Genomic DNA, 12661 nt, shown 5'->3' with positions numbered 1-12661 from the left:
CTTAGCATTTTCTTTGTTTCTTCTATTTTATACCTATCTCAGCTACTTTAGTTTCCCTGTATTTAATTAGGAGTTCCATTCATTGGAATAAACACTCATCTAGAGTTTTGTTCCAATTAGCACTTAAAATGGGACCTTCCTGAATGGATAAAGCTTTCAAAATCACCAATACTGTTGGTATTTGTTTGTTAGAAATATATTTGTTAAGGGTGACACTGTCCCACCCATGTCTTATTTCATATTTCAATAATTGTTCCAATTTCAAAAAGCCCTTTTCCATTACAGTTTTATTTGATCCCAAATCCATTTCCAAATTTTCATAATCACTAGATTGCATATATAGTTCTTTCCTTGATAGCTGACTATTAAATTCAGCCAAAGCAGAACTGTATTCAGCTGACCCTGGGTTCAGACTTACAAAGTGCACCACCAAAAAGAATTGAATTTAGAGTTTGTTTGTTAAGTGCTGTAGAGATATAAAGATATGAGGACATATTGCGAGTTATGTTTTTGTTTTATGCACTAATTAAATTCTGTCACAGATCCATGGAATGCTAATTCCGCTATTGTTAAAAGGATAACTGTATATAGATGAATTAGTGTATTAAGTCAGGGGGCAGGTAACCTGAATACATTTTGCAGGAATAGGCATGTTATGCCCTTACCCCACCTAACCCTCCATTTTTGTAGTCTAATCTTAACCCTCCCCCTTGGTGTCTAAACCTAATCAACCCCCTTGACTGCCTAAACCTACTGCCTAAACCTACCCCCCCTGCAGTGGTGCCTAACCTTAACCCACCCCTGGGGGTACCTAACCCTAACCTCCACCTCCCTAGCCTAACACTAACCGCCTGTGATGCCTGAACCTAACCCTCCCCCCTTTGTGCCTAAACCTAACCCTCCCCCTTACTGCCTAAAACTAACCCCCCTGCAGTGGTGCCTAACCCTAACCCACCCCCTGTGATGCCTAAAACTAACACACACCCCCGGGGCTAAGTCCTAACCATTCCTAACCCACTTACTTTCAGCATCCTGGCATCGGGTTGTCACCTCCTGTCTGTATTCTGGCACTGGTCTTCAAGCCAGCTAGTGGCATTCTGGCGCCAGGATTTCTTCAGCCGGGATGCAGCACGTTGGTATTATAACTACATCCCCATTTTGTTATGTTCCTTTGATGTTGTGTTATAATATTGTCCACCGAGATAAAGAGACAATGCTCAGTGGAGTCTATTGAGAAGGGACCAGTATGACTGAACTTGCTCAAGATACAACATGATCAGTAACACCATTGAATCAAAATAGACAGGCAAACACGGTTCTTAGCAAATCCATGATCTGGGGTGTAAAAAACTCCCAGAGTGTTTAAACACATCCTGACATGATTCTTAGTCAATATACCCTTGCTGTAAGTGTTATTTATTAATGTATACTATGATAATATAAAAAAGGCTGGAAGTCAAAAGTATTTAAAGGTAATATCAAGTATAGTAGTTTAATAATAAAATAGATCTGTAAAAGTTTATTACTTACTTAGAGTTGTTCCCGAGTCTGCTTCTAGGGGTTGAGGTACATAATAGGCTTGCATGAGCACATAAGATAACCTTAGTAACCAGTGTAATTTCTATTTAATAACAGCTACATTATACCTGGCTGCAAAATTGTTTTTGGTGGTTTTGAACCTTTTGTTTCTAGCCTCATGCTCTAGCACTCTGTCTTGTTTCCCAATGTAACAGAACAATTTAGTTATTCACTCACCACTTTAGAAGATCATTAGGAAGAATCTTAATTGTAAATCCAATGGTCAAAAAAATAATAAGGCTTAAACCCAGGATCCATACTCTGTAGACTTTAGGGAGCCTCATTCTCCTGAAATAAGATAATGAGCAAATGTTATCACACAAAGATGAGCAGATATTATCACACAAAGATGTCTGCACTTACTCCAATGTATTTTAAAGGTGGCTGCACTAATGATGTAATGTTACCCAGGGGGTTGTGGCACTAACTCCACAAACTCTATGGGGTGTCTAGCCTATTGTTAGGATGAGACTACAACAGTGGCCACAATCATTATGTAATGTTATGCATTGGGTAGTAGCACTAACTAGACATCACTCTGAGGTGTCTGGCCTAATGATAGGATAAGATCACAGCAGTGACTGCACTAATTATGTAATGTCACACAGGGGGTGTTGGCACTAAGTACACATCTCTTAGATGTGTCTGGCATAATGATAGGATAAGACCACAGCAGTGACTGCACCAATGTCAGGATTTCCTCCTACAGGATAGCTGCACTAGTGGTAGAACAATACCCACAGATACTCTCCTGCCCTCAATATAATACAGAGAGCCTCAGTGACTGCCATATAGTATAGAGAGCCTCAGTGACTGCCATCCCACCCATAAAAAGGGATGTTGGATTGAAGCTTTCGAAAATTAGTGAAAGATTTGGAGATGGCTACCTTCAAACCTATTAAAGGGAACTTGATGAAGCAAGAAAGATTATCTTTAAAGAACTTAAAATCTTTGTATTCAAATACATATAAAAAAACTACGAGGGGATCCCACTGGTAATATTACTAAAAAACTTGAAGACCTGCTATTAAGGTATATAGGGAAGGGTATTTTAACAGAGAAGGAGGGTAAATTTTTACAGATAAGCAAACCATCTATTCCGGTATTATATACAGTACCCTCCCAAAAGTCCATAAGGATTGTTGCCATCCAATGGGGAGACCGATAGTGGCTGAAATGGAGTCTATTTCTTCCAATTTGTCTTTATTTATAGATAGTTTATTACAACCGGTGGTGGTAAAGACCACTTCATATTTGAAGGACTCACTACAAGTCATAAGGAATTGGAGGATATCAAATGGTACCAAGAAATGTTTCTTGTGACAGTGGACATTATGTCCCTTTATACTATTATAACACCAGCATGGATTGGAGGCCAGCAGACATTTTTTTTATTTAGAGGCAGTGGATTTTGAAAAGAAATAATTTTTTCTTGAAGGCATATAATTTATCCTTCAAAATAACTGTTTTTGGTTTGGTGACTCCTTTTATATGCAAATCAAAGGGACTGCCATGGGCACCAGATTCACACCTAGCTATGCCAATTTGTTCATGGCCCTCTGGGAGGAATCCCATGGGTATGAGGGCCATGAATATGGGTGAATCTGGTGTCCTGTACAAAATATTTTGATTATATCTTGTTCATATGGAGAGGCAGCCAGGAATCTTTGGATGCCTTCTGTGATAATCTTAACAAAAATAGTAAAAATATTAAATTAGTGTTCCAGAATAGTTTTGAGTTTGTGGATTTTTTAGACCTGATGATTTTTTATCGAAAATGGAAAGATCCACATGAAAACTTTTGTAAAAACCACAGACTGCAACTCATACATAGATTACCAAAGTAATCACCATAATAATTGGTTATCTTCCATTCCTAAGAGTCAATTTCATTGTATACAAAGAAACTGTATGATGCAGGAAGATTATGTAATACAGGGTACCTCAATGAAGAAACGGTTCCTACATAAAGGGTATAATTTAGACAGTATAGAAAAATCCTTTGAAAAATACTTGGAATGTGACAGATCTAAATAAATAGACATCAAAGAGAGGAATAATAAACCACATGACATAGGGATTCCATTCATAACCAAATTTAATAGTCAATACCAACAATTGGAGAAGGTTATAGCCAGACACTGGAGTATTCTTAAGAGACAAGAATATAAAATAATTTATTCCAGATACAGTAGACCAAAATGTTTTTATCGTTGGGCTAATAATGCAAGGAATAATTTGGTGAAGAGTGTTTCCACTGCACCACCTAGACTGACCCGGAGCACCATTATGTCAAAAGGATTCTTTAGATGTAGTGACTGCCCCATATGTAAAATCTGCAAAACTTATCAAACAAATATTACAGAATATAGCTCAGCATCTAATAATAGAAAACATAACATCAATTATTTTATTACATGCAATAGCAGAAATATTGTTTATCAAATGAAATGTACATGTAATAAACAGTACATATGCAGGACATCTCGTTAATTAAGCGTTAAAACTGCACATCTTACCTTCATTCGGGAAGCCGTCTGTCTAGATTCCAGCATTGGGATCTAGATGGGCATCAGGATTTCAATGCCTGTCTTTAGTCCAGTGTCGGGATTTAGATGCTGGGATTTAGTCAAATGGCTTCCCAGCTGTCAGCATTTTGACCGCATCCCATCATGAGGGTTTTCTCAATTCATGCTTTTGTAGGCAGATACTCATCAGCAAGTTTAAATCCTTCTTGACCTAAGTTTGAATAATACTTTGCAATTGAAGGTGTAGGTGTTCCTTTTGTAATATAATATTTAATAAATGTCCTTTAAGGTGCCTACACACATAGCAATATTTTACCCGATTTGCCCGATTTCGATGAATTGTGACGACAACTTGTGTAAAATATGCCCAAATCATGAGTGTCCACGCATGATCACAATGCCAATGTGCATCCCCGCTCATCGTATATCGCATCTTCAGATCTGCCATGCTGTAGGGCAGATTTGCCAATCTGGGACACGATGTGGTGTCGTTCGTGAGTACTTTTTACTGATGATGTATCTCACGATTCATCATACATTACATAATTTGAATGACAGGACCCTGTACACGCCCAATCGCCATCTTGTTCAGCATCGTGAACAGAAGGAGAAGGACGCACAATTGAGCCTGCACACATGAAGTCTGGATTTCTGCACTTTGGTGAGTATTGGTACTGTATTGATGAAACCCCACTGCTTACCAATGTCTGCCACCCACCTATAAATGCATGACACAACCATCACCCACTGAAATGAGGCGGGCGGTGGCTGGGTCATGCATTAACCTCCCATGTCCCCTAATGTGTGCCACCCACCTACCCACCAATGTGTGCCACACACCTATAAATGCATGACCCAGCCACCATCCACCAAAATGAGGCAAGTGGTGGCTGGGTCATGCATTAACCTCCCATGTCCACCAATGTGTGCCACCCACATATAAATGCATGACCCAGCCACTGCCCACTGAGATGAGGCAGGCAGTGGCTGGGTCATGCATTAACCTCCCATGTCCCCCAATGTGCCCCACCCACCTACCCATTCACTGCCCACCAATGTCACGGGCTACCTAATAAATACCTAGACAATATGAAAACACTCCAAATATTTTAAATTGTCATAAACAAATATATTACAAGAGAAACAAATACATTGCAACAACATAGACAATTATATTACAACATAAAATATATTTCAACAACATAAACAAATATATTACCATTGTTTATGTTGCTATAATATATTTGTTTATGATGTTGTATAACACCATAAACAAATGTATTGCAACAACATAAACAAATACATTGCAACAACATAAACAAATCTATTACATCAGCATAAACAAATATATTAAAAACCTGTAAAAAAATATTAAATTACAATTAAAAACACATTAAAATCCTGTAAAAAAAACATATTACAATAAAATTAAAAACACATTACATTCCTGTAGAAAAAAATACATATAAAAATACAATTAAAAACACATTAAAATCCTCTAAAAAACATATTACAATACAATTAAAAATGCATTACATTCCTGTAACAAATACACTTAAAAACACATTAAAATCCTGTAAAAAACATATTACAATACAATTAAAAACAAATTCCATTCTTGTAGAAAGAACATTAAAATACAATTAAAAACACATTAAAATCCTGTAAAAAACATATTAAAACATTCTCAAAACTCTACAAATAAACTACATTAAAATCACAAAACAATCTACAATAATACTTAAAAATGTATATGTCCTTATTTTTTATTCTTCCTAGGAATGTCTATGGATAGTGAGTGTGAGTTTGTAACTGGATTCCTCGAGATCCTACAATCCAAAGAATGTCTATGGCATATAAGCTGTAGACAATACCATAATAAGACTCAGAATTTGGCAGCTTTAGAGGTGTTGTTGGAATACACAAAAAAGTTAATTGCGGATACTGACCTGAAAACAGTCCGCCAGAAAATCCAGAACCTGCATATGGTCTATGTCAAGGAGAAGAAGAAAATGGACAATTCAAAAAGCTTCAGAGCAGGCACCAGTGATGTGTATCATCCAACGCTGTGGTACTATCACTTGATAAGCTTCATCAGTGATCTGGAGCCACAATGCCAGTCTGTTGTCCTGATGGCCAAGCAAGAGGGAGAAGAGGCAGCCGCAGTGAGTGGACCGTCTGAGGAATTTTTGATAAGTAGAGACACAGATCATAAAACAAAACACTTTATATCAATCCCAATTGTCCACTATAGTCAGTTATCTCACAGACAGTCCTCCTGCCAGGGCACCACACCTGGTCCATTGAAATAGGTCATATACTCCTCCCTCACTTCTTTGGCATGTGCAGTTGATGTTGTTGAAATTGGAGGTGCAGACAATGATGTAAACTGGGCAATCTCCTCTGGATGTCCTGCATCTTCTGGTCTAGCTGGGACTGGTCCTCATTGTGTAGTTTTTCTTTGCAGAAAGTTATGCAGCACACAGCACGCCATCATGACCCACTCTATCTTGTCCACGCATTTTATGGTTTATGGTTTATAGTGGTGTGGAAAATGCAGAACCAGTTGTTTAGTATTCCAAATGCATTTTACACAATGGGCCATGCATGGGATAGACAATAGCTGTAGATCCTCTTCTGTCTGGTCAGGGCTCTCTGTGCAAATGGCTTCATCACATGTTCATGTAAAGTAAAAGCCTCATCTGCAACAAAAACATAATTTAGGCCATGTTGTGTCTCGTCAAATGATGGCAAGTTGAGGGTTTTGTTGGTGAGTTTCTGGTAGAATGCCGTCTGTTTGAAGGACCCACCATCTGAAGCACGGCCATTCTTGCCAACATCCACAAACAAATATTTGTAGTTGGCATTTACCATTGCCATGAGAATGATGCTGAAGAAGCCTTTATAGTTGTAGTAATATGATCCGGTGTTGGCAGGTGGGTTGATGCATATGTGTTTTCTATCGATGGCTCCTCCGCAGTTAGGGAAATTCCAACGTTGTTCAAACTCTTCAGCTATGGTCTTCCACTCCTCCATGGTGTTTGGAAACTAGAAAAATAGTAAAAAATGGGTTTAAACATGACTATAATATTCTTTCTCCATTTTTTTTCCTATATAGACTCCCACCCAAGAGCCTGATATGTCCTCCACGCTGGACCTAAGTTTGATCGGGGACAGCGAGGTGGATACTTCTTTCCCAGTGCCAACAACCATTCAACCTCCCCATCATGTTCTGCACCTCCCCAAAGAAAAAAGAAAAGGCAGGGGAAAAAGCAGCAGCACAGAGCAGAAGGACATATTTCTGCAACAAGCGGACACATCCTGCAAAAACAGCCGGATGACATTAATGAGTTCACAGTGCATAGAATAGTAGAATGCATAAATTGGATGAACAAACAAAGATAAATTTCCAAAGTCTCATGTGTGAGCTGTTAATAAGGTCAATATATAGTAAATTACATGGGTCAACTAACATTGCAGACCCACTTCTGTGTTCACCTGCCCCAACTGCCTCTGTGAGGCCCCCCCAGCCCTGTTGGAGGTTACTCCCCCACCCAGTACCCCACCCACAAGCCATACTATTTATACTGCTCTGCTGGAGGTAGAGGATGATTTTCCCCGTTATTCATAAATGTTAGTTTTTTTTTAATTATTCTTGCTTGTACTATCACCAAATTTGATCACTCCCAATAGGTGCTGTGTACACTGTGGTGATGATGTTGATTGGACAAGGTCACCACACACATGGCGCAAGTACAGATTGATGGAAGCCGAGACCACAATCTGTACTTGTGCCACGTGTGTATTGGCCTGTTCAAACTGGCGTGTGACCCACCATATAACATACAGCAGCCTGTCTATAGGGATTGATAACATTTGGTGATAATGCTGTTTTCTACATTTTATATACATACCTGTAATGTAAAATAGATATATTAAAAAAACTCAAAAAAATGTTATTTAATATTTTGCAGTGTTGTTGGCACAGTGTTGTTAATGCAGCCTTATTGGCTTCAACACAGTTATATAAACAGTTTAAAAAAACACAAAAAAATAAAAGCTTTTTTTCTTTCATAAGAAACAAATGTGTAGTGTGTTTTTTTTCTTACCTTGCAATACTGGTACTGCAGCACTTTAATGATAGCTTTGCAGGTCTCCAGGCTGATGATGCCTAAGGACTGAGGGGAGATGAGGGTCCCAAACTTCAGGTCTTCCAGTGACCTTCCTGTAGCCAGGTACCTCAGGGTAGCCACCAGTCTCTCTTCAGCAGGGATTGTACTCTGCCACTTTGTGTCCTACCTCTGGATGTGGGTGGTCACCAGATGCAGCAACTCCTGGAAAGTGGCATCATCCATGCACAGGTAGCTGCGGTAGTTGTCTGGGTTGTTCTCCTTGATCTCCATCAGCAGGGACATGTGAAAGCAAGTATTACTTTGCAGCAGCCACTCCTTGGTCCAGCATGCTCTCCTCCTCCTTTGCTGGGCCCTCTCCTGGATCACCTTGACCCCAGCTTGGGCGACCAACACTTTATACTGATAGGGATGCATCAGCACAGAACTCAGGAACAGGATAGAATGCAGGTAGGTAGCAGACACTTGCAATTAGAACACACTTTGTAAAAGGCAAGCCAAATACAAAGCAGAGCACAGTAGCAATGTACAGGGTTCAGCAGCTATACCTAGCCTCACTAGTAGCAGAGCAGAATGTGCACAGGGTTAAAATGGTACCTGCTTTTTATACCGCCTAGCTAGCCCCACCCATTATTTAAATTTCCCATCAATCGTGAGGATCCTTGTGGGTTGTTTGGTAAACTCAAGATCTATCGTGCATGATCTCACGATTTGGACTTCCAACACGTTGCAGGATAGATCGTTAGATCGTGAATCAAATTGGCAGATTTTTTTACCTAATCGTGCTCACGACTGCCGGCGAGCTCCCAGGGAAAGTTCAAGGGAAATCATACACGATGTCAGATTGTGAGCACATCGCTATGTGTGTAGGCACCTTTAGGCTTGAGGTGTATGTTAATATCCTTTTCACTTGGTAAAGTGATCCTCCTGAGTATTACTCAACTGTAGTTCTCTATATAATGTCCAAGATGTCAATTAATGATGTCCTTATCCTATATAGTTAGTTCTCCTGTCTGTTTCCCTATTAAATCCCGCCTGCCACTACTGTTTGGCAATGTTTCATAGATGTGCTATAGACTTTTAAACTGACGTATGTTATTTAGATTAGCCAGCCAGCCTGTGGACAATACTGATGAACAGTAATGTGGTCAAAATTGAGTGTAAATGACTGAAAATTAATGTTATTGAGGTTAATAATACTGTAGGAACAAAAACATGATTTTATCTTTTTTTTTATTATTCTTTTACAGATCCAAAACTAAAACCATGAAAATCTGTGTATTGCTCTTACATAGATAATCCTAATAATAGTCTTTTAGGGTTTTGGAGATTCTGGCCCTGATTCAGAGCCGGACGCTCTGACAGAGCGCTCGCTCTGAATCAGGGCCAGGCTTTTTTTTTTTGGAGCGGCCTCCTGGCTGCTCACATAGCTGAGGGTGACCACCCACAGCTATAGCGAGCAGTCAGGTTGATGGTCGCGATGGTCAAGACCACCGTGACCATCAGGCTTGTGACGAGACCCTTGTGGTAGGGTCTCGTGGCCGCAAGCCCCAGAGAGCCGGAATCTCTCCACCGACATCACTCGTGATGTTAGTGGGGCCACCCCCAAACAGCAAGTGTTGCCTCAGGAATGCCTCCATTTGGGCAGCCACCACCCCCAGCCCGCCCACCAAAGGGGGCGAGCTGTCACTCAACATCGACAGCTCTCACCCTTTGGTGCAAGACCTGGAGCGACTGATTGCCTGTCGCTAGCCGGGTCTCTCACATGCGCACGACGGAGCCGGCTCCATCGTGCGCATGCGCTGTGGGCCACCATTGACCCGGTTGCAAGTGCTCAGCGCTTGCGAGCGGGTCTGAATCAGGCCCTCTGTGTCCAGTCTTATGATAACATAGGGCCTGATTCAGAGATTGACGCAATGGCGATTACGTGCGCAGGTCGGGCAATTGTTTATCATTGCACATGCATATAAGCCACAATGCGCATGCAGGGTGATTGCATTGCAGAAGCACAGAGGAATACATCGCTAAGTAAGTGACAGCTTTTTAGCATCTGGGGGTGGTAATAGGGGGGTGGCCAGGAAGACATAGGTGTGTCTGATCATTTAAATGCCATTACATGGGCATGCATAAATTAGCCCTTGTGATCTCCTATGCAGCATGAGAGCCTTTTGTGTGTCAGGAGAGCAGCTGAGTCTGCGGATGGTCAGACCTCCTGCAAGGGCAAGATGGCCGCTCAATGTGCATCGATGTTACCGATATTTACGTAGATAAGCGACATCTTACGCATATGAGAAGGCAGTTGTGGGCGTTTAGCATATTTTTGCATCTGCATTCTGGGCCTGATTCAGACCCACTTGCTAGATGTGTTCGCACGAAGCCGACAGCTGCCAAAGTATGCAAATCCCGCGATCACATGGCAAGACATTAGTAGGCCCACTATATCTTGGCATGCGATCACGGTATGTATTTAGATGCCCACCAGCCAGTCATTAGATGTCCACTTTCCCTTCATAACACACGTCGTCTCCAGGAAGTGTATTCAACAATCGGTAACATCGGACCGATATGCAGCACTTGTGGCTGACCATACCCTACCACAAGCACTGCAAATGCTGCTGTGTGTCATACAGCCAGGTGACATGTACTGTGATGCTGCATCTTAATTATGCACGACCCTGAAATGGCATTTTGACGCTCAGGCACGCCTGCGTTCGCAGCACCACACCCCGTTTCTATCGACCGCCCTCTGTCACTACACACGAATGGCACATCCTGTCACTCATCCTTGCGAGGCGTCTGTGTAGTCACTGTGTTCGCAGTTTCTGGTGATACTGCATCTTATACGCATGCGCAGATTGCAAAAAAATCGTCCGGCTACGTGCAAACGCAGCCTTGCAAATGGGTCTGAATTGGGCCCTCTGTGTAAATCACAGCTGCAAATGCATTAGCGTTCATCTGAATCAGGCCATAGACTGTCTGCACTCCAACCCAGGAATGTTAATCAGTATCACATAACTGTTTCTTTGTCATTACTGTAGAGGTAAAAGCCAGTACAGTACTATGAGCTGAGAGCTGTGAAGGATAGTGCTAGCTTCCAGTGAATTGATTGCAGCTGCCTTAACATCATTTGAAACTTTTACTGCTGCTGAAAGTATCCACCTCTAATGTGACACCATTGTTCTAGTCTTGGGCAACCATTATAGTTATCTCTTCACTATCGTCACTATTTTAGGTTGCTTTAGTAAGTTCCTTCCTGAAGCAACCTACTGTAAGATACGTTGTCTAAATACCTGATGGTTAAAATACCGGGAAGTTATTTAACTAGGACTACATGGTCTGTTATACTTCCTTCTATAGTACAGAATGCAGGGGTACTGTATTCTCTATAGCAACTCCCCCAAACTAATCCTATTTACTCCAGTGTCTCTTCTATATTCCTTATTTACATTATATAGGTAGTTCTGTACTGTGACCTAAATTCTGTGCACTTGCAGAGTAAATGGCTTACCACATCTTCTCCCAGCCCTCAAATCCCCAACGTCTCTTCACCACCTTCAACTCCGCCCACCCCCTCCTCACCTCCCCTCCTTGCTCTCTGCCCTTGACTTTGCTACCTACTTTACATCTAAAATTGATTCCACACATCAGGACATCATATCCCACCAGTCCCCCAACTCTCCACCTCCTCCTTTCCCAGATCACTCCTCCCCATCCATTTTACCTACACTGACATCCTTCTCCCCTGTATCTGGAGAGGAAGTCATGGCCCTCATCCGGTCCTCCCTCCCTTCCACCTCCCCCTTGACCCTATCCCTTTACATCTGCTCTGCTACCTCTCTTCTCTTGCCTGCTTCCATCTTGCCCAACCTCTCATCATTCACTGTCCATTCTGCATTAAAACATGCCCTTGTCTCCCCATTCTTACAAAAACTTACCCTTGATCCAAAAACTCTCTCCAACTACCGTCCCATCTCTCTCCTCCTTTTTTCCTCCAAGCTCCTTGAGCATGTTGTTTACAACCACCTTCCCATTTTTCTTTCCTCCCACTCCCTCCTTGACCCTTTTCAGTCTGGCTTCCATTCACCACCCCACTGAAACTGCCCTCACAAAAGTCAGCAAGGACCTCCTTGCTGCTAAATCCAAGGGCCATTACTCTCTGATTGTTCTCCTTGACCTCTCTGCTGCTTTTGACACTGTGGACCACCCTCTCCTGCTGCAAATCCTTCACTCTCTTGGTCTACGTGACACTGCCCTATCCTGGCTATCCTCCTACCTCTCTGACCGATCCTTCTCTGTCTCTTCTCATGACTCGTCTTCCCCCCACAGCCTCTTACAGTTCTATTCTTGGACCTCTCCTATTCTCACTCTATACGTCCTCACTAGGTGAACTCATCAGCTCTTTTGACCTCCATTATCATCTCTATG

General features: G+C 41.6%; 1 protein-coding gene across 1 annotated transcript in view; it reads right to left on the bottom strand.

Moving 5' to 3' along the window:
- The window catches only part of LOC148507432 (galactose-3-O-sulfotransferase 4-like), a 104706-nt gene that overhangs the window by 29263 nt on the left and 62782 nt on the right, over positions 1–12661 (bottom strand). The window contains exon 3 of the mRNA XM_088446147.1: positions 1756–1866. Within this exon, the coding sequence (XP_088302273.1) occupies positions 1756–1862 (107 nt within the window). The 5' untranslated portion in view covers positions 1863–1866. The remainder of the gene's footprint in view (positions 1–1755; positions 1867–12661) is intronic.

This window comes from Taudactylus pleione, unplaced genomic scaffold (assembly GCF_031769625.1).
Source record: "Taudactylus pleione unplaced genomic scaffold, aTauple2 ptg000393l, whole genome shotgun sequence".
Taxonomy (NCBI): domain Eukaryota; kingdom Metazoa; phylum Chordata; class Amphibia; order Anura; family Myobatrachidae; genus Taudactylus; species Taudactylus pleione.
Note: the sequence above shows the minus strand (reverse complement) of the source record. Positions and strands in the feature narration are given on the sequence as shown.